The 25,852-nt window shown below is 35.5% G+C and overlaps 3 protein-coding genes and 1 non-coding gene across 7 annotated transcripts; 2 read left to right on the top strand and 2 right to left on the bottom strand.

Moving 5' to 3' along the window:
• Window positions 1–1,209: 1,209 nt before the first annotated feature.
• LOC121254657 (mitotic checkpoint protein BUB3.3) lies at window positions 1,210–13,490 on the bottom strand. 4 transcript variants are annotated; one of them, XM_041154776.1, is made up of 10 exons: window positions 13,160–13,490; window positions 12,943–13,073; window positions 12,524–12,606; window positions 4,675–4,926; window positions 4,363–4,435; window positions 3,383–3,463; window positions 3,233–3,314; window positions 2,785–2,885; window positions 1,969–2,073; window positions 1,210–1,616 (listed from the first exon to the last, which is right to left on the bottom strand). In XM_041154776.1, the coding sequence occupies exons 1-9, from the start codon at window positions 13,262–13,264 to the stop codon at window positions 1,989–1,991; spliced, it is 993 nt and encodes a 330-aa protein (XP_041010710.1). In that variant the 5' UTR covers window positions 13,265–13,490; the 3' UTR covers window positions 1,210–1,616; window positions 1,969–1,988. The 4 variants fall into 4 exon arrangements, 2 of the variants coding, with proteins under 2 accessions (XP_041010710.1, XP_041010711.1); XM_041154777.1 differs by having other exon boundaries at window positions 1,980–2,073; XR_005938688.1 differs by lacking the exon at window positions 2,785–2,885.
• On the top strand, window positions 6,635–8,637 carry LOC121254656. The gene is made up of 2 exons (XM_041154774.1): window positions 6,635–7,666; window positions 7,987–8,637. Exons 1-2 carry the CDS (start codon window positions 6,676–6,678, stop codon window positions 8,019–8,021), a joined length of 1,026 nt encoding a protein of 341 aa, XP_041010708.1. The 5' UTR covers window positions 6,635–6,675; the 3' UTR covers window positions 8,022–8,637.
• A 91-nt stretch (window positions 13,491–13,581) lies between the features above and the next one.
• TRNAW-CCA lies at window positions 13,582–13,653 on the top strand. Its single transcript has one exon. It is a non-coding gene; the product is annotated as a tRNA-Trp (tRNA).
• A 1,781-nt stretch (window positions 13,654–15,434) lies between these two features.
• LOC121254655 (cell division topological specificity factor homolog, chloroplastic) lies at window positions 15,435–18,099 on the bottom strand. Its single transcript, XM_041154773.1, is given in 3 exon segments — window positions 15,435–16,167; window positions 17,878–17,906; window positions 17,909–18,099. Coding segments are annotated over 3 exon segments (678 nt in total). The 5' UTR covers window positions 17,964–18,099; the 3' UTR covers window positions 15,435–15,573.
• Window positions 18,100–25,852: the final 7,753 nt, after the last annotated feature.

Here is a 25,852-nt window from a genome sequence, read left to right as displayed (position 1 = left end):
GATCACTTTGGGTCACCTTCGTCGATCGTCCGAACATTTTTCATACAACTTTTCATATAAAAGAAATAGAAAATCCGGGAGTTTTAAGTTTTTTATATTTCAGACGTGATAGCCATTACAAACTTGGATGGAAAATGTCCACGTGCACTTATCTTTAAGAGATGAATGTGGAATTCAGTTTATAAAGGTTGTCACGTCCATATTATTGCGTATTCTTTTTTTTAAAAAAAAAATTACTAATTAGTAGAATTTATTATTAAAAAATTAATTTATTTGTATAAATATTTTTTTAAATAAATATCTATATATATATATATATATATATATAAAGGGTATCCGACACTTACAAACAGTCCTATATCATTTCTCTCAAGGGTCTTAGGGTTGTGGTATTTTAGATTTTCGATTAGGATCAAGGAGAGGGGAGGACTCTAGACGCACACGTTGGGGCTGCCCCGATGGGCCTGGTCATCATCTGCATTTGTTGAGTTTTATTGTAGTAAGGATTTGCTCTACGTCCTATATGGGCGAATTGCAACCCTTTTTGCCCATCGAGGCAGGCACATCGGGCGGGCCACGTCACCCAACCGTTACAGAAAATCAGCCTCTCCGCTCTCAAACAGCAATTAAATTGGTGACCACGATAAGATCCTCTGTCGAACTGTCGCATTTTCCAGATCCAAACTAAACCAAAAAATGACAAATTATTCAACAAAAATCAAATCAAACGAAAACAACAGATAAATTAACCATCCAAAATTGAACGAAAACGAAAAATTGAACTAAAATTGAGTTGGCACCAGAGAACGTCGTGCAACCGTGGGTCTCTAGCTCGCAGCTAGAGAATGTCGTCGTGTGGTCATGGATCTTTGGTTCGTAATCAAACAACGAAACTGTCAGACTTATCAAAGACGAAGAAGACAAAGAAGAAAGAATTTGAAGAACAAGGCGAAGAAGAAGAAAAAAGAAAAGGGTATAAACACAAGATAAGAGAGAAGATTGCGCACTGTAAATATAATTTTTCTTTATAAAATTAGCATTTTTAAACCATCTTGCTACAATAGTTGGATTTTGTTGAGCCCTTCATCCAATATACCTTGTAAGCCCAATTGGCAACTGGGTTGATCATAATTAACTCTTTTGTTTTAGTATTTAATCAATATCTAAGCCACGGAGTTTATAATATTCAGTTTACTGGGATTGATAAAGTTCCCAAAAAAAGGCCCCGCGTTATTGTAGAAATCTCAGGATCCTCTTTCTCGATCATACGATTTGATCATCACAAAGGTGTATGCTCTTGTACAGATGCTATCTAAGTAGTAGAGGCTATGAATTAGAGCTAAATGGGAAATCCAACAAATTGATATCTTCGACAGGAATGTTACGCAACTAATTAAATATTCTAGTATTCTACAACATATGCAATTCCTACTTTTACAGCTCTGGATTAGCATCTCGAAAACGATCCCACCAAGGTCAGTGGCAGGTGTAACATTTCTAGGCCCCCCAACATTGTTCACTTGGTCGTGCAAATTACGCTGATTGCCTCTCCAAGGGTTACAACTTCAGGGTCCAATACATATGAACTCAGTCTGACACAGACCAACGTGGCTCATCTGAAATACCAAGTAAATATAAGGGAGAATCCGATAATGTGAATCAACTTTAGCCAACGTAGCAGGGGGGTTCCAAGGCCTCTGTTTTTCCCCCTTTTTTTTCTTTAGGTGCAGAGGTTTTGAAAATTGAAAAACTGAAAACTCTCGAATGGTTTTTTTTAAAATGAAAAAACTATCAATCAGTGCATCCTACATGAGTCTGAACAGATTCAGAATATCGGTAGCAGGATCATGATGCAGGGACCATGAGACGATTGGGTATGGTGACGAGCAAGTAATGGAGCATCTTTAACATACTAACATACAAAGTAGTTATAATGTCAATCAAATCTGTATGGATATTGGTCATCACCTGCATAATACCTTGTACAGTCAATTCCTACTCGAACTTCCGGCAGACACTGATCTAATGTAGCTGTCATCAATTCCGTGTATGAATATTTGAGGAACCTCTTCTCTGTTACAGCCAAAGTGCACATGAAAAGTATTAAGCCCTTAATGCTGCAACACAACCGCAATGTTTTCATGTTGATATTTACTCTAAATACATTTGGCAATTAAATCACGTGGCCATACTATAGGCCGTTATAAAGAGTAAAGCTCCATGGATCAGGTGGGTGGACACCCAGGAGATGATCTGAAATAATAGTAGTGATAGAATTATGATAAATAAATAAATGAATGAAAACATACCAAACATAGAATATAAAGAAACACGATTTGAGAAAGTTTTTGTTGTTCAAAGAAACTAAATGACATCAGCAAAAGAAGAGGCAGAGAAAGATTATATGGCTAATGCCAATTACACACATCGGAATGTGCAGCCTCGGCATGCGAGTAACAGAAATATTTGCACACTGCATCAGATATACCCCCACACGATATTTACCAAACCCTTCTCTGCATATTCAGTTTTTCCCCACAATTTTCACTCTTCACCCACTTCTTCACAGCTTGTCATCGAAGACTTGACTTTTTAATCTGTAAATACTTCATGACTTGTCGAGAATAGTAGGACACCAACACAATCATGCAAGTGTTTCAAGCAACAGATTTAATACCCACCTCATAAATGACAAAATAAAGTGTATGTTGCTATGTTCTGAGTTTTCAGAAAGATCAAATTGAACAAAATTAAGCAGCATATGTTAACAGAAGAAAAACCAACATTTCTTTAGCTTCTTGGTATGTGTAGCTTGATGCAACAGCCAAAAGTTGTCCCTCATGGTTGTACGACAAGGATGCCACACTATTTTGGTACCTAGGCAACTAAAAGTAAAACAGGATTAGAGTGATATAAAAATATTTATTGACTCAGGACAGACTATCAGGATCAAAGCAGGTATATCTATATTGAGAAGAAACCCACATCTTTCATGCATGCAAGTAGGAAGAGACGCAGAGTTCTCCCCTCAAAAAAGAGAAAAGATATCCACTTGCTTATTTGCAACTTGAAGGCATAATGCCATAAAACTTGTACAAAGTTTATAATTGAAACTTATCACATAGAGTGGGTTCCCTGACAGGATCCATCTCACCGTCTCATTACCATGGATTCATTATGCATTGCCCATCAAAGTATATGGAAGAAAGCCCTATTTGAGTTGAAGTAATACCTCAAAGATTCTTCTCCTGCTTCGAACATCCCATGCAGTAACATAACCCTCATTATCACCTGTAACAAAAGCACCACAGATGCTACAAGGAAAATATAAAATTAGTATTTTACACACTAGATAGTAAGCTAGAGATAGGAATATACCTACAGTGGATTGAAAACAATGTCATTCACCGATGCAAGATGATATCTTCCATCCTTTGACTTTGGATGACAACGGAACATGTATCTGTAGGAAAATTTAATTCAGCATTTTGTCAGAAAAGTATGAGCCTATATATATGTACAAAGTCCAAAAGTTCTTTTATTCAAGAAAGAAAATAATTGATTTGATCAAGAGCTTTAAGACAAGTGCTGAGATCTTTTTTTTCTTTGACAAGTGAGATAAACTTTATTAATAGGTAAAGATGGTGTTACCCCAGAAACAGGAACTACACAAGAGAACCATCTAACTAGCAAAAGGAAAAGCACTAACTGTTGAGATCTGAAAGCAAACCCATGTCATAACAATCAAATCTTAAGCCCAGGGTATATAGAGCATAGAAGAGTTCAGGGGTTCAATAAGTTAATGAGATTATGGTCCATTATAATGCCAATAGTACATTAGAAATGACAACATGGAAATTGTAAGTTGTTTATCATACTGGGCCTTGAGTAAGTCAGACAGTAAAAATATTTTGCATTCCTCTTTTTGCTGCAACTTTTAAGTAGCCAAACTGAATACTAGAAAGTTGAGTTCAATTTCACTTCAGAATACGGCATTAAAATCTGGTGCATTTGACCATTATTCTTATCAAGTTTTGCATGTACAACTCAGATTGACATCCAATGATCAATTTACTCCCTCACATTTTGAGGAAGGGAGACCAATACTCATGATAAGATCTCACATTTTGAAGAAAGAGAATTTTATTTACTTCAGGCAGAGTTAGAATAAAAAATTGTACCCTAAAGGGAACTGCATTAACTTTCTGAATTTTAAAAGCAAGCTAAGCAAGTTCATCATCTGCCCTGAGGAATAAATAACAAATAAATAAAGTAAATATAAAGTCCTTTAATCAGGATATTAAAAAAAAAGCACAGGATCCACAGAACTGAAGCGTTATAATCTAAAAGACTAAAACTGACCTAATGTCATTTGGATTGGATGGATGGCAAATCTCCACTGCTACTCGTCCATCCACTGATCCAACCGCATATCCTGCAAGAAACAAATCTTACTTTAGACTACATAAATCCACAAAACTTGGTATCCTTAGAACATGTAAATCCCTGAAATTTGATTATAAATGAGGATATATGGTGGAAATATTCAATTACTACAGATAATTAAGCAATCTTTAGTATTTTGGATACTGATATTGCTTACCACTGAAGCAGTCTCAGGCAACTGAAACAACTACATGGTTTACAACGCAAAGCTAATTTCTGTAACGATACCTTTAGAATAAGGACTTGAGCTGACACATCTAATTTGAATGCCCACGTGTGAATCTTCTGACTGAACCAATTTGTCTAAATTACGCAAGTCATACATATATATGGATGCTCCAATGGCTACCATCAGATTAGACCCAGAGAGTGACATCGATTCCACCTCCGCACCAAGATTTCTCAGGTACGCAACAGCCTCTGCCGTGCGAGTGTCCCAGAATACTATCTCCTTATCCAAACCAGCAGAGATTACTTGACCTATAACAAAGAAGAAATCACTTTTGTTCAGAAATTCCATGGTAGTGACAGATCTAAATGCTACAGCATTTTTCATGTCCCACAACCAAACCACCCATTACCCTACATTTTTGCCTTTATATTCCAAAAATAGAATTAAGCATGGACTGAAAGCTACCACTTTACAGTCACAAGTAAAGTATTCTTAAGTTATTAACTAATGCTTTGGAAGGTTTCATCAGATAATATCCCAGTCAAGTCAACATGTACACCACGAACTATGAAATTACCGTTTATCCCAAAAGTTTAAATTAATGGAAAGAGGTAGATTTTATTATTTAATTTATATCTTAACACTCCCCTCACATGTGGGCCAAACTCTCTCTCAATGAGTGAGCCCAACACGTGAAATATTTAATTAATAGGATAGAGTGTAGAGTCAGGATTTGAACTCAGACCTCTGCTCTGATATTATGTAAAATTAACACTTGTCCCAAAGGTTTAAGATGATGAGAAGAGGTAGATTTTATTATTTAATTTATATCGTCAACACTAACATTACAGCTGTTGTACTCAATAGGAAGAGCTTAATGATCATCAATTGCTGATCAGGAATGCTAACTTGATAAATAGTTCCCCCATTTATTACCTCTATAGCAGCTAGGCGCTTACTATAATTTGCTAATGGCGAAAGGTTACAGTGTCTACTCCATTGAGCAGAGGGTTATTATATTACAATAAAAGTTTTGGAAGCAGAGGTAGGCCATAATCATGAACTATGAGATAGGAAATCAGATTTGCGTGATAAGTAAAAGATATATTGTTAAAAGCCTAACCCTAACAACTTTGATCAGTTAAGCAAATGTGTATACACCATTCCAAATATTACACAGTCATTGTCAACTTCTCTCTGCACTTATTTGAAAAGCTTCCACCATTTAGTTAATAAAGGCTACGAAGAAGCTGGAAAAAGGCACTTGAAAACAACCGCCATAGTATGTTAAATTTCCTGATCACCAGGGAATGAAAACATCTACAGTCTGCATTATATACATACATGTAAGCTACTAATGTATTACATAACAAAGAAAGATTATGTAAATGTCGTCTTTTACTGCAAAAATAGTTATGCCTTAAGAATATCAATCCAGATATAAAAAACTAATCCCATTAACCTAGCAGAAGAATTTGATAATGATTAAATATATATATATATACACACATATTGGCATAGTCTGTGCATATCTGGTGAAAAGGAATAAGGCTTATTAAAAGTAACCATCCTTTCCTCAACAGAACTACACAGATTTACACCAAGATGGAATAATCACTAAAGAATTGAGGTGTTAATATGCTGCCTGTAGAATTATAGAGAGATTTATGTTTAAGGATCTGTTAGCAATATTAGGGGCTAATATCTAGAAGATCTACAGCTAACAGATCAGTTTTTCTTATCCCATGATTTTAGAAGATTTGGTAGTCTGTTACCAAATCTGTAGATATAAGTTTCCTGTTTTATAGCTTTCAGTTTTAGGTAGTTCTGATTTCCTTTCTAGATTAGCTGTAAATATCCCTAAAATAGATGAGCATTATCATCTATATAAAGAGGGGCCTGTAACCTTATTTTCAAGATAGTGGAATCTTACTCTTTCCTTCCATAAACAAGATGGTATCAGAGCAATCTCTGAACCCTAATTCCCTCATATGGCCAAATACGGGAAAAGTGATTCAAGAGCTACCGTTTCCCAAATCACCTCCAATCAGGAAGCCATGGCTTCCAACAATGATAGTAACCTCATGCCCATTACAGGACACAAACTGAATGGGAACAACTATCTCCAATGGTCCCATTCCGTAATGATGTTCATATGCGGAAAGGGCAAAGATGATTATCTCACCAGAGATGCTGCCAAACCAAACAAGACGGATGAAAAGTTCAAAGTCTGGAATGCCGAGAATAATATGGTCATGTCATGGCTCATTAATTCCATGACAAATGACATTGGAGAAAACTTTCTTCTCTATGGAACAGCAAAGGAGATTTGGGATGCTGCCAGGGAAATATATTCTAACAATGAGAATACATCGGAATTATTCGAGGTGGAAAGTGTTCTTCATGACTTCCGCCAAGGAGAATTAACAGTGACTCAATACTTCAACACTCTCAATCGGTATTGGCAGCAGCTAGACTTATTCGAGGAGCACAATTGGAGCTATCCGAATGATGGAATCAGGTATAGACAAATAATTGAACGGAAAAGAATATACAAATTTTTGATTGGATTAAATAAGAACCTTGATGAAGTACGAGAAAGAATTTTAGGATCCAAACCACTACCAAATATCCGAGAAGCTTTTTCAGAAGTTCGGAGAGAGGAAAGTCGAAAAAAGATCATGATGGGATCTCAAGATTCTGTGACAAATCCTGAGAGTTCAGCACTTGTGGTGAGAGGGAATCCATCCAACAACAACAACAATCACAGACCAAAGAAAGGGCGACCATGGTGTGATCATTGTCGACGTCCTGGTCACACCAAGGACAACTGCTGGAAGATTCATGGCAAACCAGCAGATTGGAGGCCTTCCCGGTTTGCCAATGACAAAGAAGGACGAGGCAACCTTGCTTCCATGGATGAACAACCTCCACCCGAACCAACTCCCTTCAGCAAGGAACAGATAGAGATCTTGCAGAAAATGTTCAGCCAATCCTTGCCTGCACCAGCTCCCATTGTAGTTGGTACCGGATCCCTGGCACAAAAAGGTAATTTTTTAAGTGCTCTAAATGCTAACAAGGAGAGACTCAGTCCATGGATTATAGACTCAGGAGCTTCTGATCATATGACTGGAGATGAGAAGCTGTTTTCAACTTACACCCCATGCTATAAAAATTTAACTGTGCGAATAGCTGATGGTTCACTCTCAAAGGTGGCTGGTACAGGCTCGGTTCAAATTTCAGAGAACATCACTCTTGATTCCGTTCTACTTGTACCAAAATTAAATTGCAATTTACTGTCTGTTAGTAAACTCACTCGGGATCTCAACTGTGTTACTAAATTTGGCTCAAATCTGTGTGTATTTCAGGTCTTGGCCTCGGGGAAGACGATTGGCAGTGCTAAGATGTGTTCGGGGCTCTATCTTCTAGAGGTTAATGATCCTCAAGGAGCAATTCATCAATCAGATTGTTCAGTGTCCAGTAGTCCTGTTTCTTTGTCTGTGAGTCAGTCTAATAATGATAGTGCAATTATGTTATGGCACTATAGGTTAGGTCATCCAAATTTCTTGTATCTTGAGAAGTTGTTTCCTTCATTATTCCATAGTAAAAATCCAAATGAATTTCAATGTGAGATCTGTCAATTCTCTAAACATATTTGCAATTCTTATCCTAACAGATCCTACAAAGCATCTCAACCTTTTTCCATGATTCATAGTGATATATGGGGCCCTTCTAGGATAAAAAATGTTACTGGTTCTCGCTGGTTCATTTCATTTATTGATGATCACACTAGACTCACATGGGTTTTCCTCATGAAAGAAAAATCTGAGGCAAACCAGATCTTCAAAACCTTCAATACCATGATCCAAACACAATTCCAAGCAAAAATTCAAATTCTGAAAACTGACAATGCCAAAGAGTATTTCAATTCCAGCCTTAATGATTATCTCATGAGTCATGGTATTGTTCACCAAAGTTCCTGTGTTAACACTCCTCAGCAAAATGGTATTGCCGAAAGAAAAAACCAGCATCCTCTTGATGTGGCTCAGTCTCTTATGTTCTCTACCCATGTACCAAAATATTTATGGGGTGAAGCCATCCTTACTGCTGCATACCTCATAAATAGGATGCCATCTCGGATTCTTAACTTCCAGACTCCCTGTCAAATTCTCCTTCAGTCCTTTCCCACTACTCGTCTCATCTCCACCATCCCATTCAAAGTTTTCGGGTGTTCAGCTTTTGTCCATGTCCATCAACAACACCGGGACAAACTTGATCCTAGAGCTCATAAATGTATTTTCCTTGGGTACTCTCCAACTCAAAAAGGATATAAATGCTACTCACCGGTCACTAAACAATTCTATCACTCCATGGATGTCACCTTCTTTGAGCAACAACCTTATTTCCCCAAATCTGATATTCAGGGGGAGACTAATTTTATCCTAGAATATCAGCTTTGGGATATTGAAGAATCACCTCATGTCTCTCATAATTCTGACCAAACTTGCCCATCACTAAATCATGAATCACTTCCTCCTCAAAACCTCTCCCTTGAGTCTTCTTACTTCCTAGAATCTCCTACTCAAGATCAAGCCAACAATCCAGCTCAAAATCTGGACACACTTCAAAATCTGGACACTATTCAATCAACAAAGAGTGATGAATTGATTACCTACTCAAGGAGGAGAAAGAACCAAAAGGAGATGGAACAACAAGCATCTCTTGAGCAAACCCAAGAGTCTGACTCAAGTCCTAGACCAAGTGAAGATCCACCAGGTAACACTAATCCTGAAATTAATGATGACAGTGGTCTTCCTATTGCTGTGAGAAAAGGGGTAAGATCATGCACAAAACATCCGATATACACATTTGTGTCATATGAAGGATTGTCACCGAAGTTCAAAGCTTTTGTTGCCAACCTCGACAACATCCAAGTTCCTAATAATATACAAGAAGCTCTCGGCTCACCAGAATGGAAATCAGCAGTGTATGAAGAAATTCATGCACTAGAGAAAAATGGAACTTGGGAAATCTCTGACTTACCAACCGGGAAACGCCCAGTAGGCTGCAAATGGATCTTCACAGTAAAATATAATGAAGATGGGAGTGTTAATCGGTTCAAGGCACGGCTGGTTGCAAAGGGATTCACCCAATCATATGGAATCGATTATGAGGAGACATTTGCTCCTGTAGCCAAGTTAAACACAGTTCGGGTTTTATTATCCTTGGCTGCAAACCTTGACTGGCCTCTCCACCAACTAGATGTCAAGAATGCCTTTCTAAATGGGGACCTAACTGAAGAAGTGTACATGGAAATTCCTCCCGGATTTGAGACACAAACTACATGCAACAAGGTTTGTAAACTTAGGAGATCTCTATATGGGCTCAAGCAATCTCCAAGAGCTTGGTTTGAAAGATTCACAAAGGTAGTGAAGAAGCATGGCTACTCTCAATGTCAGACGGACCATACACTATTTGTTAAACGCTCTTCTGCAGGAAAACTTGATGTCCTCATAGTGTATGTGGATGACATAATCCTAACAGGAGACTATGAAGAGGAAATCTGCACCATCAAAAGTTTACTAGCTGCAGAATTTGAAATCAAGGACCTTGGGAATCTTAAATATTTCCTAGGTATGGAGATTGCAAGGTCAAGAAAGGGAATCTCTGTCTCACAGAGAAAATATGTCCTAGATCTCTTAAAAGAGACTGGAATGCTCGGGTGCAAGCCGGTAGATACTCCTATGGATCCAACTATCAAACTAGGAGCTAAGGAAAATTGTGCACCCGTGGACAAAGGAAGATGCCAAAGATTAGTAGGTAAACTAATATACCTATCTCACACACGACCAGACATTGGATTTGCTGTTAGCATGGTAAGTCAGTTCATGAACAATCCAAATGAAGAATACATGGAAGCTGTGTATAGAATCCTGAGATACCTGAAACTAACACCAGGTAGAGGATTATTTTTTAAGAAGAACCAAAGAAGAGATATTGAAGTGTTCAGCGATGCAGATTGGGCAGGATCAGTACAAGACCGAAGATCAACTTCAGGATATTGCACTTTTGTGTGGGGAAATTTGGTCACTTGGAGAAGTAAGAAGCAGTCAGTGGTGTCAAGAAGCAGTGCAGAAGCTGAATTCCGGGCAATGGCACACGGTATTTGTGAGGGAATTTGGTTAAAAAGGGTGCTAAAGGAATTAAAAATTTCAGATGAAGAACCTATGAAAATGTTCTGTGATAATCAATCAGCAATCAGCATTGCCAAAAATCCAGTTCATCATGATAGAACAAAACATGTGGAAATTGATCGACATTTTATAAAGGAGAAGATAGAGGAAGGAATAATCAAGATGTTGTACGTGCCTACATGTCTTCAGGCAGCAGACATCCTTACCAAGGCTCTATCGAGAAAGGTGTTTGATGATCTGAGTTCCAAGCTGGGGTTAATTAATATTTACCGCCCAGCTTGAGGGGGAGTGTAGAATTATAGAGAGATTTATGTTTAAGGATCTGTTAGCAATATTAGGGGCTAATATCTAGAAGATCTACAGCTAACAGATCAGTTTTTCTTATCCCATGATTTTAGAAGATTTGGTAGTCTGTTACCAAATCTGTAGATATAAGTTTCCTGTTTTATAGCTTTCAGTTTTAGGTAGTTCTGATTTCCTTTCTAGATTAGCTGTAAATATCCCTAAAATAGATGAGCATTATCATCTATATAAAGAGGGGCCTGTAACCTTATTTTCAAGATAGTGGAATCTTACTCTTTCCTTCCACAAACAAGACTGCCGAATGAATGAGAAAAGCAAAAAAGAGGGAAAAACAAGAACCTTTAACAGCAGTTTAGACAGGATTCCAACCTCTTTATTTGCAAGCGATTGGTAAATGCTAGCGCCAAAAATTTCAAGTTTGTAAATAGATGAGTTGCCTTTCAAGTTGGATTTTGATAAGCTTCTACCTCAAGACAGGTTTATTGCGGCAAATGTACCAGAATACATAACCAAAACATTGTAATTGCTGAGAGAAAAAAAATGTACATAGAAGAGTTGAAATCGATTTTCCCTTTGCTGATGGAAGAAGACAAAGCAAACTTCATCTTGAGTATAATAGCATCATAGCATAGTGCTAACTTGCAGCCAATAGGTGATAAAAGAACCCAAGAGAAATACGTTTTTTTTTCTCAAAAAACACACATTAGAATGACTGTGGTCCAGCACCTCACATGCCTTTCAAATTATGGCCCACTGAACATCTTGTATACAGAAAAAGGAGGGAAGATGATAACCAAGAGCACCACCAGAAGAAGAAATTACCTTTTTATTGTAGATGATAAATGATGTAAGTACAAAGCCTTAGACAGAAAAAAGAAAAGCAAAGCTGTGCGTCTTCACTAGAAGGATAACAAACGTAATTCCATAAGAATATAGTTCCACCATGACAGGCTTACCACTTTTGGTCTCAGAGACTATCCAGTGATGGAGTTTCTACTCAGTGGTAGAAATTTACTTATCCTTGTGTGGTCGCTCATATTTGTGATACTGATCTTCAAAATCAGAATTTTCTTCTTCTTTTTCCTTCTAATGCTTAGGTGTATCTATTGTAGGCTCTCTATGCACTTGGATTTCACCACTTTTCAAGAGTGAATAAAATTCTATATTCTAATCAAAAGAACTAAGGCCATAGGTCATACATAACTACCACGAATCATGTAAACAGATAGGTCTTCCAGATACCACTAAAGAAACTTTATTTACCAATGACTAAATAGCCTCCCCACAAAATGGTATGTTTTTCCAAGACTTCTGGCAACCTAAAACGGTAGCTGAAAAATAAAGTAAGGTCACAATTCAATTCCAATATAATTAAAACTTAATAACTGAGGTGCTAATAATTGCTTACTCGTTTCATCAGAATATCCAATGCTCGTTGCTATATCATCATGATTTCCAATTGTAGCGGTAGTTCCCAAATGCAAGTCATACCTAAGGTCGAAGTTTCCCATAGTGAGTCAGCATAACATTCCTAATAATTATTAAAAAAAAAAAAAAAAAAAAAAATCCAACAAATGCTAAGGGTATTTTTTTTTTTTTTTTTGAAAAAAAAACATAATATAAATAAACTGAAAAACATTCATAATGCCTATCTCTACAAAAGCGATCATTAATCAATCCAATGCGTTACGGAATTGTATATAACATATACCCCGAAATAAACCGTTAGAAAGAAGTTAATTAATTCGTATTTTGTTATACCGGAAAGGATACGACATAAATTCGAAACTAAGGAAAGCCTCAAATTGAGGGTAGAGTTCTATTAACCTTCTAACGAATCCATCAGAGCCAGCGCTGAAAGCAACAGATTCATTTTGGAAACAACAATCAAGAGGCGCGGCTTCGGACTGAGCTTCTAGTCTGAGCACAGACCCATCCACATCGTACAATCTCAGACTCTGCGTAAGAAATTCCCAGTTACTTCAGTCAACAGCATTACACACAAAACAAACCTAAAACAAGAACTAAAAATTAAAACACTCACGGAGTCCCAAGAAGAAATAAGGAGATTGTTAGAGTAGGGAGCGAAATGAATTCTGGAAATGGCGTCTCGAATAGGTTTTTCGAACTCCAAACAAGTTCCGTTCATTTCGGAACAACTCGGTGCATTTGCAGCAAGCGAGGCAAAGAGATATGGAATCGCAGCAATGGATCAGATCAGGAAGAGTAAAAAACTTGAGCTCTTCGTGGAAGCTAGACTCAAAAAAACCCTAACGCGCCCTAGAGAAGGATTGGAAGGAGCTGGGGAGGGGACTGAAGCACGAGGGTGAAGTGAAGATACGAAAAGTTCCCGCCCAGCGGGGAATATAAGAAAAATCAAACTGATGCGTCCTTACGACTACGGCGCATTGGATTTAGATTAGCCGTATTAAATATCATTATTAATTGAAACAACCGATTACATGTGGATCCGTGGCGCAATGGTAGCGCGTCTGACTCCAGATCAGAAGGTTGCGTGTTCGATTCACGTCGGGTTCATTCTCCCACAGCTTTTTGTTTTTTTTTTTCCCACGTTTGGCAAGTTTTATTATATTTTATTTAAAAATTTGAAAAAATTATAATGATTATATAAGATGAATTGAGATAAATTTTTTGAATCTAAACAAGACCTAAATTGTTTGATAAATGAATAATGATATTCACGCAACATATTTCACAATACATATTTTAAAATGGAGGTATACTCTTTTTGTAAAGGGTAGTGATAGGATTACTACTCTATTACTACCTATTTACTACTCATAGTTCATTTCAAGTTTTTTTATTTTTTTATCATTTTCTTTTAAATATTTTTTTAACATTTTTAACCATTAAGAAAAAATTAAAAAAATATATAATTTTATAAATAATCACTTCCTTAACTATTAAGTAAAATTAAAAATTAAAAAAAATCAAATATAGAATGAGTAGTAAATAAGTAGTAGGAAGATAGTAATCCTATCATTTCTCTTTTGTAAAGTGATTTTACTCTTAGAAGATTAAAGAAAAAAATCTCATTTTAAAACATAGTTATGAAAGTAAAGTATTTATCACTTTTCTTAATAAATTCCTCTAAGCATTTGTTCAAGTTTATGTAAAATAAAAAACATAAAAATCAAAACAAATTTCACAAAAAGAACATATTTCTCTTCTCAAAATTCTTGTCAAAATAAATTTTCAATTTAATTTACCAACTTTCACAAATGGAAGTGCTTCGTTTGGATCATCAACCCATCTCAACTTATCATTACAACTTTTTCAAATTCCAACACAAAATATAATAAACAATTCAACTTTTTCAAATCCTAAAATAATAATAATATTCTAACAATATTTTATCATCTCAACTCACCTCAATATCCAAACGCAACCTAAAGCATATCTCCAAATTTTTTTTAAAAGAAATTATAAAGTTTTTCACTTCCCTAAAACCGAACCAACCGGTAGCAAGTTCCACCCCCTGAAAGTTGACCAAAAAATGGCAAAAAGGGGGGAAAACAAAAAAAAAATCCAAAAAGTTGTCAAAGATACCAAGTACTGTCGAGGAATTTTATTGCCTTATGAGAGCATAGCAATGGTCTAGTCATTGTCAAGTCTAAAGTTTGATTAGAATCTTAATTTTTAATTATAATATTAACTTTTAACAAGTGAGTCCATATTAGACTAATCATTATAAATTCACATTGGACTAGTCATTATAAAGTTAAAATAATAATATAATATTATATATATATATATTTTTTTTTTTAATTTTTTTTTTGTAAATACAATTTATATATTTTTTAGATTTTCATGCTTTGTAGAAAAAATGTGTCTACTCTATCAATTAGTAAAAATAATGTGCATGTCATGCATATTTTACCATTTAAAGCGAGAGGAAAGTGATGAAATAATTAAATATTACTTTCTATTGTGAATAGTAGCTAACCATATTTAGAGATGACTTAAGATTTACTATTCATCAAGTCTTAAGCTTTGGACCATTGGCTAGTCCAATGTAGAGGTTTTTTCTTACATCTAACTAAAATTTAGATTTGTATTAGCATTTGACTAGTCCATTACCAATGCTCTGAAAACACCGGAGATTAACCTCCATAGAGCTCAATTGTATCAGTCGGAAAACACGCATAAAAATCTACCTTCATAGATCTCAATGGTTTTATAGTTGATCTAACGTAATTGTGACAAGCAAATACATGCATGCACACACCCCTGACAAAGAACCAACATGAACTTGCGATGAACAGAGAGATATCTGTAGACTGTACGCAATAGAGTCCTCAAGCCAAAACATCAAATTAACTACAAAGTACAAATTGAAAAGCAGCAAAACTTTCAATCTCTTTAAGTACATCGGATATATTTACAAATTTTAAAGTTGGCTCGCTGGCCGGTGGCTACGCATCCAAATGGGACCTTTTAATCTGGAATGAAGAAATCAAATCTAACATCAACAGAACCTGAACTCTCTCCGGTATCCTTGTACTCGATATTTGTTATTGCTCCAGCCTCATCCAGATCTTGATACTCGGGTTTCACCCGCCGTACAGGTACGGTGACGGAATAAATGGTTCCAAGGTCTGAATCGGCAGAGACACTCAGATTAACTTTATCCTGCGATTCTATCTCCACGAAATCTGATAAAGCCCGCACAATATTGTTGACAATCTTCCTTTTTGCCTCATCACTCACTTCACATCGGTCAGAGAAGAGAATCATCTTCAAGCGCTGCTTGGCAATCCTAGCATTAGAGCTGTTTCTAGATGCTGGTGATGGGAACATTATCTTCCAAGCCAAGTTTAAACGTTCGAAAAAGCTCAGGTTAATGGCATCAAGGAGGAAGCTCTCAGATTCTTGACTGATGGATTTCAGAGACAACTTACTCTCTCCAGTGACACCAGAAATGTGCTTGGGACGACCACGCATATTGCAGTTATAAAGTGACATGCTAGGCCATTTGGGTATGACTTCAGCCATGCTTGATCCTCCATTCAGGAAACCAGAGAACTCTACCTATAACACAAGCACAAAGTTTAATGACTTTATAAACCCTCTTGCAACAAGAATAATATTGTCAAATGCCTATGTTGCAACAAAGAATGTCTCAAATATCTTTCTGCAGACCCCCATTATTATTATTATTATTTTTTTCCATTGGAATGACGACTGTTTATGTAAAACCATGATCTCAATCTTTAGGCTGCGTTTGGATGTTGAACTGAATTGAGTTGAGTTAAGTTGAAATGATAAAATATTGTTAGAATATTATTTTTTAATATTATTATTATTTTGAAATTTGAAAAAATTGAATGTAATGATGAGTTGAGATGAGTTTGAGATTCAAACGTACCCTTAGTGGATAAAGAGAAAAACAAAATGCAATTTATTACTCCACACTCCAGGCATCTACCCGGCTAACCGAATTGTTCCCCCATTAACACTGAATAACGCAAACAAGCTGAACCTAATAATTCTGATAAACATCCTAGTCAAATGCAATGGCTTGTCACCAGGAAAATTAAAATATTTACCAAGTGGAAATATCTCCCTAGTTCTTTATTCTGAATAAAATACACCTCAATTAGCAAAATTTTGAGAGAACAACATTTGCTCAAATTTCATATTCGTTTTATCTACTGTTTCAGGTTGGTACACCCTTATAATGAAACTACATTGAGCAAACAAACATTCGCAGGAGAAATGCTCAATTTGAATTTGGCGAAGAACGCGTGACAAGAACAAAGACCCTGGCTTTACCATCAAATATCCTACCTTTCCTTTCAGATATCAGTACCACCCCAAGCTGCATAAATCATAAGCTTACGCGCGCATGCGAATTATCTATGAGACAAATAAAGGACAAACAAAACCCCATTTCATCAATCGACATAAACCACGCCTAATTCATCGAACCACGGAACCTTAGAGCACTCTCATTGGATTAACTAAAATTAAAGTACATTTTTTATGAATATAAGATGAATTTAACTTTTAACTATTCTATTCACATAAGTCTCCACATTGGAATAGTCATTTTTTTATTATATGACAATAAAATAATAAAATATGAATTTGGTTTTGACTATTCACATTAAATCTCTACATTGAATTATCCATTTATTCATGAGTAATTAATAATTTCAAAAATATTTTAATTATTAAATTAAATTATGTTATCATATTTTACTATTCATAATATTATATATTAATTAGTAATCATATTCTAATTAAATTATGAATTAAAAATAGAAACTAGAAATGAGACATCGAGAGAGAAACAAATAATATAAAATAAATTTGATGAATAAACAGTATCTTTCAACTTTAGAAGTTACTGTAGCTAGAATATAGTTATTCTAATGTGATATATTTTATGGTTCAATAGTTAAATTCTCATTAGATTTAACCTTTAACTAATACAATGAGAGTGCTCCTAAAGCTGAATAACAATCACACATATGGAAGAATTGGGAAACTCTTAAAAATGCTTTATTTGGTAGCTGAGCAATTCAAAAGGGAATGCGGAATCTCGCAATTACCACTCCAACCCTCGACAAGTTACCATATTCCAGGTTACCCTTTGTTACTTCCACTTCCACGGCAATTAAGCACGGAAATCAGGAATTTGAAACAAATTGCATGAAACCCATATAGAGTCGACGAGATGCAGAGATAAAAATGCAAGGAAATCAGCACAGAGGAACAAAGGGTGAGAGCTCAGACCTTTGAAGGACGCAAAAAGCTTCGAAGGGGTACATAGGGTAGGAGCCCAGTGTTGCAGAGATCCTCAAGTCCCCAGAAAGCGCCATCCTTTTGAAGCTTCCGATTGCTTTCCACTCTGTGTGCTAGGATTTTCCTGTGCCCGCGTTTGCTTCACTCGGAGTCTTTCGTTTTGCCCCCCGAAGGATTCAAAGTGCTTGGGGTCAGTCTAAAGCCTCGTTTATCTTCACAGCAACTCATTCCATTTTATTTAATTATTACAAATTTTTTCATCTCCACACAAAAATAAAATAAATAATTCAATTTTTTTAATATTAAAATAAAAATAATATTAAAAAATATATTTTAATAATATTTTATTTAACTTTTAACTTTAATCTCAACTCATCTCATCTGCCAAAACAAACAAAGTTTAAGATCTTATCTCATCTGTCAAAACAGTTTGATATGAAATAAGATAAGATAAGTTAAGATAAAAATTAAAAGTTAAATAAAATATTATAAGAATATATATTTTTAATATTATTTTTATTTTAAGATTTGAAAAAGTTAAATTATTTATTTTATTTTGTATGAGAATTTAAAAAAATTATAATAATTAGATGAGATGAATTGAAATAAATTGTAAAAATAAACGAGTCTTTAAAATCTGTAACTATCATTATTATTTATTTATTTATTATTTTTAAACCCAGGCCCAATGTTCGTCACTAAATATACAAATTTTATAGAAGGTTTTATACAGTGGGTCTAAAAGTAATTTTTTCTTATGGTGAAATCTACTTTTTTTTTATAAAGAACTTATTAGAGATTTATGCATTTGAAGTTGTATATATCATGAAATGACATTATTTTTCTTATATTTTCAGTTCCATATATTTTGTTCCCATATTAATTGTTTATATTAAACTTATACTATTCGATTTAATGTACTAAAATCGATATATTGTATCTATTTCTCTAAATAGTATAATATTTTAATAAGAAAACTAATTATTATAATAATGACGTATAATAATCACAACCCCTCGCCATCTTTTAGTCAAGTAATAAAATTATTTTTCTTTCTGTGAGATGTCATCTTGTGTAAGTACTTCGTATTTTTGTCCCTAGCTTGGAGCCACAATGCCTTTGATATTTTGTTTCCATAGTATCTCTCTCCAACCAGCACTGTAAAGTATTTCTAGCATTTTGATGCTTCTCTATTCTCAATCACAAAGGGTCAGACATTTAGATTTGTTGAAGCTGATCTCTTGATTGTTTAGTCTTTTGTGGACTAATCCAAATGTTCTTTTGTTTCATACTTCTAGTTGTTGATTGCAAGCTGAAATTTTGTCAATCATCCTCTTTATATATGCATTAGCAGGACCTCTACGCCAAGATTCTGCAATTATTCTTTCACAATCTTCATGGTCTACCCACATAACTTCAAACCTAAATAACTTTTGCCTCTACTATAGCATTGGTCACCATGTATCTGTAGAATTATAAGTACATGATACGAATGAGCTGTTGTTCCATGTGTTACTCTTGCATTGGGGAAAAGATTGATCCACATATTATTGGCCAATAATCAATCCAACCTTTCACTAATATGCTATGATTATCTCCCCTTCTATTACACGTTACACCAAGTGCGCTTATTGCCTCATATCCCATATCACTCAATGCACAACCATCTATCATGTTTCTAAACTCCATCATTTGTCTTTCTGGCCTATCTCTCCCTTCATACTTCTCTCGTATGCATAGAATTTCATGAAATCCCAAAAGACCAGCCAAGCTTGATCACCCCCAACTTCTATTGCATTAATCAAACTCCATGGTTCATGTCTTTTTGTTGTATCTAGATGTCAGTAAACACCAGTAAGCTGCCAGTCCATACCCTTTCCATCCTCATAAATTCTAGCATCAATATGGTTTTTGGAAAAACTTTTAATATTGATCAAAATTTCCTTTTTCCACATTAAAGCTATAACCCCCACTTCTGCCCTCACTATCCACATCAAACAACCTTCGTCTTCCTAGCTGTATGCTTTATCAAAATATCGAGACCTTCCTTTTTGATCAGGTCACGAAGAGCACGAATTCTCTGTGGGTTTTCAAGTCTACGGAAATTCCAACTTATGAGTTTCATTACTCTCAAAGGGGCTGGAAACTAGCCTCTACCGATAGTGTTGGATTGTGTTCCTGTCCTTTCATCTTCTCTCTTTTCTATTTGGTATGCCTCTATGGAGAGGCCTCTTCATTGTATACTTCCTTCCTCTTTTGTATTTGAGTATCTATCTAACTTTAATACTCAGTAATAGCAGTTCTCTTCAGTCGTTGCCATTTCTTGCCAGTAATGGGCTTTTTGGTCACAACTAGTTGGGCTATCGGGCTATCCTCAGAGGCCTTATCCACATTATTCTCAAATGAAGGCCTAGTTTCCATACCCTCGTCTTGCACGAGACCCTTCAAATTATGGAAACACTGTTTGAAACTTCATCAACCATTTTCTCCTTCCCGCTCTCTCCATCCATTAAGGGACCTGCTACAATTTGGGAGGCTTTTAGGAAGTTTGCATTTTCAGTCTCAGAAGGTAACTTCCTTTTTTTCTGTTAGATTTCTCTCTTCAGCACTCAATCCGCCTCTAATTTTGCCATGTATATTCTCAGCATCCGATATGATATCTCTCTCACCCATTTTTTTAGCCGTTGATCGTGCATCTTTCCAAACTGAACTCGGTGATCGGACCGGCGAAGAATTCTGATCATGGTTGGCATGCTACTCATGAAAATCTTTCCCTCTGCCGCCTATACTCACTGAATGCACCCATTGATCAAATGGAAGTCGATCTTCCTAAAATTGATCCGTTTGAGTTTGCCATAAGGCACAATCTCGATAGACGTGTCCTACTCTTCCACAAACATGACAGAAGTAGGGTAATCGTTCATATACAAAATGAACCCAACAAGATCCACTTTGCCTACAATTAATACGTTTTTCTCTCAGGAGAGGTTTGGTAATATCAAGACGAACCTTGATTCCAAGAAATTCACCCCATGCCATATCTCCTTGTTCCGCATCAATCTCTCCGACAATGTCAATGGCCTCGCCGACGAGTATCCCCACCTTCTCATTTATAACTTGTAGTGGGAGATCATAAATTAGAAAGCCTACTTTGATGCTTCTATATTACCGCTTAAGTGTACTGCTCGGAAATTTTTTATTTTTTTTTTACTTAGGCTTAGTTTGGATCTTCAACTCCTCTCAACTCATCTCAACTTATCTCAACTCATCATTACAATTTTTTCAAATTCTAACACAAAATATAATAAACAATTCAACTTTTTAAAATCTAAAAATAAAAATAATATTCAAACAATATTTTATCATCTCAACTCAACTCAACTCAACTCACTTTAACATCTAAACACACTCTTAGTGATTAAGAAAGTGATTTTAAGTGTATTGGTGTATTTTTTTAAAAATATTTAAATATATTTAAAAAATGTGAAAAGAAAAATGAAGAAAAAATAAAAACTCAAAAATTGTTGTGAGGTCAAACCGAGCAGGCTACAAATCTAGAAGGAGGCTTCTGCAAATTTGATTTGATTTGGTTGAGTTGCTGACAGATATCTAACTCTTTAATCAGATGGATATGTCTATCAAAGGACCAAGACCCTTCCCTCATCACACGATCATTGTCTCTGAGGTCTTCAAACTCCACAATCAGCAAATTTGGCCCCAGGTCTTTGAACAGAATCTTCTTCACTGGTCTCTAAATTCTCCTCATTGTTTGCTTCATCGCTTCTTTATTAAAATGACGGTCATTGAGTATAGCCATAACCAAACAATTGGCACCTCTATTTCTTGTCTGTTCAAACAAGTTTGTCTCCACCACAATCTCTTCCTTCTCATGCTCAGACAAAGAAAAGTTTTTTTGTATAGTTCTTCCATATCCCCGTCCATCCCGTTATGCAGCAAGCCTGATACACAGGCCCCACCGTAAATATTTTTATAAGATGAGCAGCACTACACTTACTGAAAATATATCTCAAATTTGTGTCCTGAAAAGTACATATCACTTTTTTATTTTTCTTTTTCCTTTTTTCATGTATTTTTTTCATCATCATAAATATTTTTAAAAAAAATAAAAAAATTCACAATATCATTAAAAAATACTCTTCTAAGATTGTATAGCCTACCACTGTGGTAAGCAATCAACTTGCACAATGACAGGAGAGAGCCTCTATGCGAAGTGGAATTTTTTTTATTCATACTATCAATATAATAAGAAAAAAATGTACAATGATTAGACAAAAAGAGAGTAGAGATGAAGGCTAAAATATTTGGGAAAGATGTAAAGATCAAGCAAGAGGAAGATGTGGCTGATCCAGCATATAAAATCAAGCCAAGTTTAGTTGCCGATCTGTTTGGGGATTGGATCATGCCCCTAACAAAGCAAATTAAGGTTGAGTATTTGCTGCGAAGCTTGGATTAAACAAGAGATCAAAGTGTACTCGCTGTTTCTTATTTTGACTTTCTTTACAGGGTTTTTTGGATGTTAAGATAGATAATAATTTAAATATCTACATTAATCAGTTTTGAAAGTCGCTGCTCCACATTTCTGAAAACCTTTCCTGAGTGTAAAACTCAATAAAAAATGTTTTTTTTTTTTTTTTATTCTTCTCAAAAAATTTCTGCTTCGATGATCAAGAGAGAAGATTGCAAATTGCCTAGTTTTTAGGGTATAAATTTAAACTGGAAAACTGAAAAATCGGTCCTGACCGGTTGGTTCGGAACCGGTTCCTATATTATGAAAACAAGTCGGATCCAGTCCGGTTTCGAATCTGTAGTTTCCAGGGCAGGACCGGTTGGAAAAAATATATATATAAAAATTAATTTTATATATTATACAAAATATTTATATATATAAGTTTTATAAATAATATATTATTATATATTAAATTTGTTTATATAATATATATAATTATATATAATATATGAAATAATTTCATATTATAATTTATAAATTATAACATAAAATGTTAATCTTAAATATGAACATTTGTAATTTGTTTAATCATATGTTATTAATATAATTATATATAAGATAATGTTATTATAATTTATAAAAGTTTAATTTTAAAGATGAAAATTTAATTGATCATATACTTTAAAAATAATATATATATATATATATTAAATTATTAATAACATTTTATCATAAGAAGTAACATTTTATTATATGTTTTTTACATTTTAAAAAAACCAAAAAAGGGGACCGGATCGGACCGAAAACTGGTAAAACCGGAGGTATCGGTTTAGGAGGGTAACCGGGACATAATCGGTTTTGAAAAATACAAAACCGGTACATACCGATTCGGTCTTAGATTTTATCCAAAACCGGACTAGACCAGTTACACCACAACTGGTTTTATCCAGATCAACATCCTACTGTTGGATAGAGTGAGGTAAATGTTTGACATCCTTCACATATATACGAAGGATTGCTGCATTGACACTAACTATACTTATTGTGAAAACGATGACAATAAAGTAAAACTAAACAAAAAATAATCAAACAATCAATTGTATGACACAAATTTATATGGTTCGGCAACGTGCCTACGTCCACGGAACTGCAGAGGGTTTTATTATGTTGAGGAATCACAATGTACACTTTTGGGATGATTTTTCACTATTCAAAATGGTCATATTGTACAAAAGAATTATATTTATAGGGTTACACGGCAAAACCCTAATTTATACTTTTTTGTAATATTCGCTTGAGCGGCGTGTCTAATACAAATCGAGCGAACTCTCTGCCTGACTTTCGCTCGGGCCCATTGTTAAGGCGGAACTCGAGCAAACTCTCTGTCTGATTTTTACTCAAGCTGGAAGTCGAAAGAACTCACTGTCTTAGCGCTTCTTTAGTAAAAAATAGTGCAAACCATAACGAATCATTTGTCGGGTCCAATCATTAAGTTGAGCCACCACAACAATAAACCAAATTCCACAAATCTAAAAAATACTCTGATTGGAAATTGCATATGTGGAAATTAATAAGTTTATTCTTTAAATAGTTGGTTGTTTTTCTTCTCTCTTTGTTTCCAGGAAAAAACAAGGGAAACCAATAGGAGGTTGCTTTGTAATTGGCAATTACGCAATAATAATGCCATTCTCTTTCTCTTAGCCGTTTCTCTCCAGCGTGCCTATTGCCTTCCCAGAAAGTCTTTTTGTTCATCTGGGGGAGGGGGGTTGATGCTTCGGCTCCACCCACCTCCCATCCTCCCCGGGCATGGCCTTTATTTCCATTTATCTATGTTTTTTTTTTAGTTTTCCGGTAGCACTGTTTATCTTTGCCGATCTGTTGCTTTTCGACGACCTAGGGTGAACACGCGCCCCTTCTTCAGCTTCTCCAGGTGCCGATCAAACTGGCGGAAGAAACTCGCCCATCTGTGCAGCGCATTGCCCCATGCGCAGCTTATGCTGCGCATGATCCTCACGCGCCGTCGTCGCGCCTTGGACAACACTCTGCCACCACGCGCATCAATTTCAGGATCTATGGCTTCAGATCTTCCAGATCCGATTGTTCTCTTCACTCCAGTTGTGGCGCATGGTATGCACGCACGCGCCTCTACCACCAGTAACACCCCCTTGCCAGTGATTCGTCACAGTTTTCGGTTGCTACACTATGTTTTCGCTTTCCCTAACCAATAATCGAGTGAAAGTGGATGTAACAGTTCATTTCAGCCAATCCAGACCAACAGGTTGCAACACACCCCTTTGTATTGTGGTTTCTAGTTGTAATTTTATAGTCTGTTCATCAAACTATTTAAAAATCGTCACCAAGCAATCTCCCCTTATGAGAATTGGGTGGAAGTCAATCTTTTGACTCAGATCACCTCCTTTGTTTTTTTACTTTTGTATTGTAATGTGTGTTGGCTTTGGAAAGACTGTAGGGGACTCCCACTGTACCAAAATTGTGTATTGTATCCGTTAATTTATTTATAAATATTTTATTTGTCGAGAAGAAGAAAAAAGCGAAGGGAAAAAAAAAAAAAACCCACGCGATAATGACCCCACCATATGCAATGGAATATTTGGAGTCCAATCAATCATCACGATTATAATAGCTGAAATATGTAGTGAATCAGCTTTTGCACAAAAAGGATAAAAAGTGTAGTAGATGCTTATAAATATTTAGGCTGCTTTTTCGTTTTGGCCATTGATTCAAGTGGAAAAATCACTCGGCATAATAATATTGCATAATGTCATCTCATTTATAATTAATAATTATGTAAATAATTAGGAAAACATAACACTTATAATACGAAGGCAATAAGTTAATAATAGGATTTCCGGATTGATCTTATAAAAAATTTCAAGATGCTTTAATTGGGACAAAAAATCTGGAAAAAAAGAGAGATGAAAATCTATAGCATATATGTAACTTTTGGAGTAGTAGTTTACGTCTCATTTTCCATTCCTAATTTAATTTTTTTTTGGTATAATTAGTAATAGAAGTAGGGGTGTACACCGATGGTTTCGGCGTTGGTTTTAGCGCCAAACCGAGACCCCACCGATGTCTGCCATGAGAGTTTAGCACCAACCGAAACCGCTTGATTGAGGAGAGAAAACCAATATTATCGGTTTCAATGCAGCGCGGTTCGGTTCTTCAGTCTGCCGTCGGTGTCTCTGTGATGGATGAGGGATGCCGCATCCATTGTCGAGTGAGAGTATAAGGTTTAAGGTTTAGGGTTGTAGAGGAAGAAGAAGACGCAGAGGAAGAAAAAGACACGAGAAAGAAGAAGAAGAGGGAGGTTAATGAAACCAAATTCAAAACGGTGCCTTTTGATTTAAAGACAAACGGCGCCGTTCTATATGCGTCTTTTTTTTTTTAACTTCCACTTGGAGAAACGACGTTGTTTTACTGTTTAAGTGAAACGACGCCGTTTTATATTCATATATTCAAAAAAAAAAAAAAAGG

The sequence above is a fragment of the Juglans microcarpa x Juglans regia genome, chromosome 3D (genome assembly GCF_004785595.1).
Source record: "Juglans microcarpa x Juglans regia isolate MS1-56 chromosome 3D, Jm3101_v1.0, whole genome shotgun sequence".
Taxonomy (NCBI): Eukaryota; Viridiplantae; Streptophyta; class Magnoliopsida; order Fagales; family Juglandaceae; genus Juglans; species Juglans microcarpa x Juglans regia.
The sequence above is the reverse complement of the archived record's forward strand: the minus strand, read 5'-3'. Positions and strand labels throughout refer to the sequence as shown.

Bases quoted from the DNA above. Each gene is read 5' to 3' on its own strand.
- LOC121254656 (XM_041154774.1), top strand. From the start codon at position 6,676: ATGGCTTCCAACAATGATAGTAACCTCATGCCCATTACAGGACACAAA. The intron at 7,667-7,986 runs GTAATTTTTTAA...TGTGTATTTCAG, and splicing joins CGGATCCCTGGCACAAAAAG to GTCTTGGCCTCGGGGAAGAC.
- LOC121254657 (XM_041154776.1), bottom strand. From the start codon at position 13,264: ATGAACGGAACTTGTTTGGAGTTCGAAAAACCTATTCGAGACGCCATT. The intron at 13,074-13,159 runs GTGAGTGTTTTA...TTTCTTACGCAG, and splicing joins TTATTTCTTCTTGGGACTCC to AGTCTGAGATTGTACGATGT. The intron at 3,315-3,382 runs GTAGGTATATTC...TTTTCCTTGTAG, and splicing joins GACATTGTTTTCAATCCACT to CATCTGTGGTGCTTTTGTTA.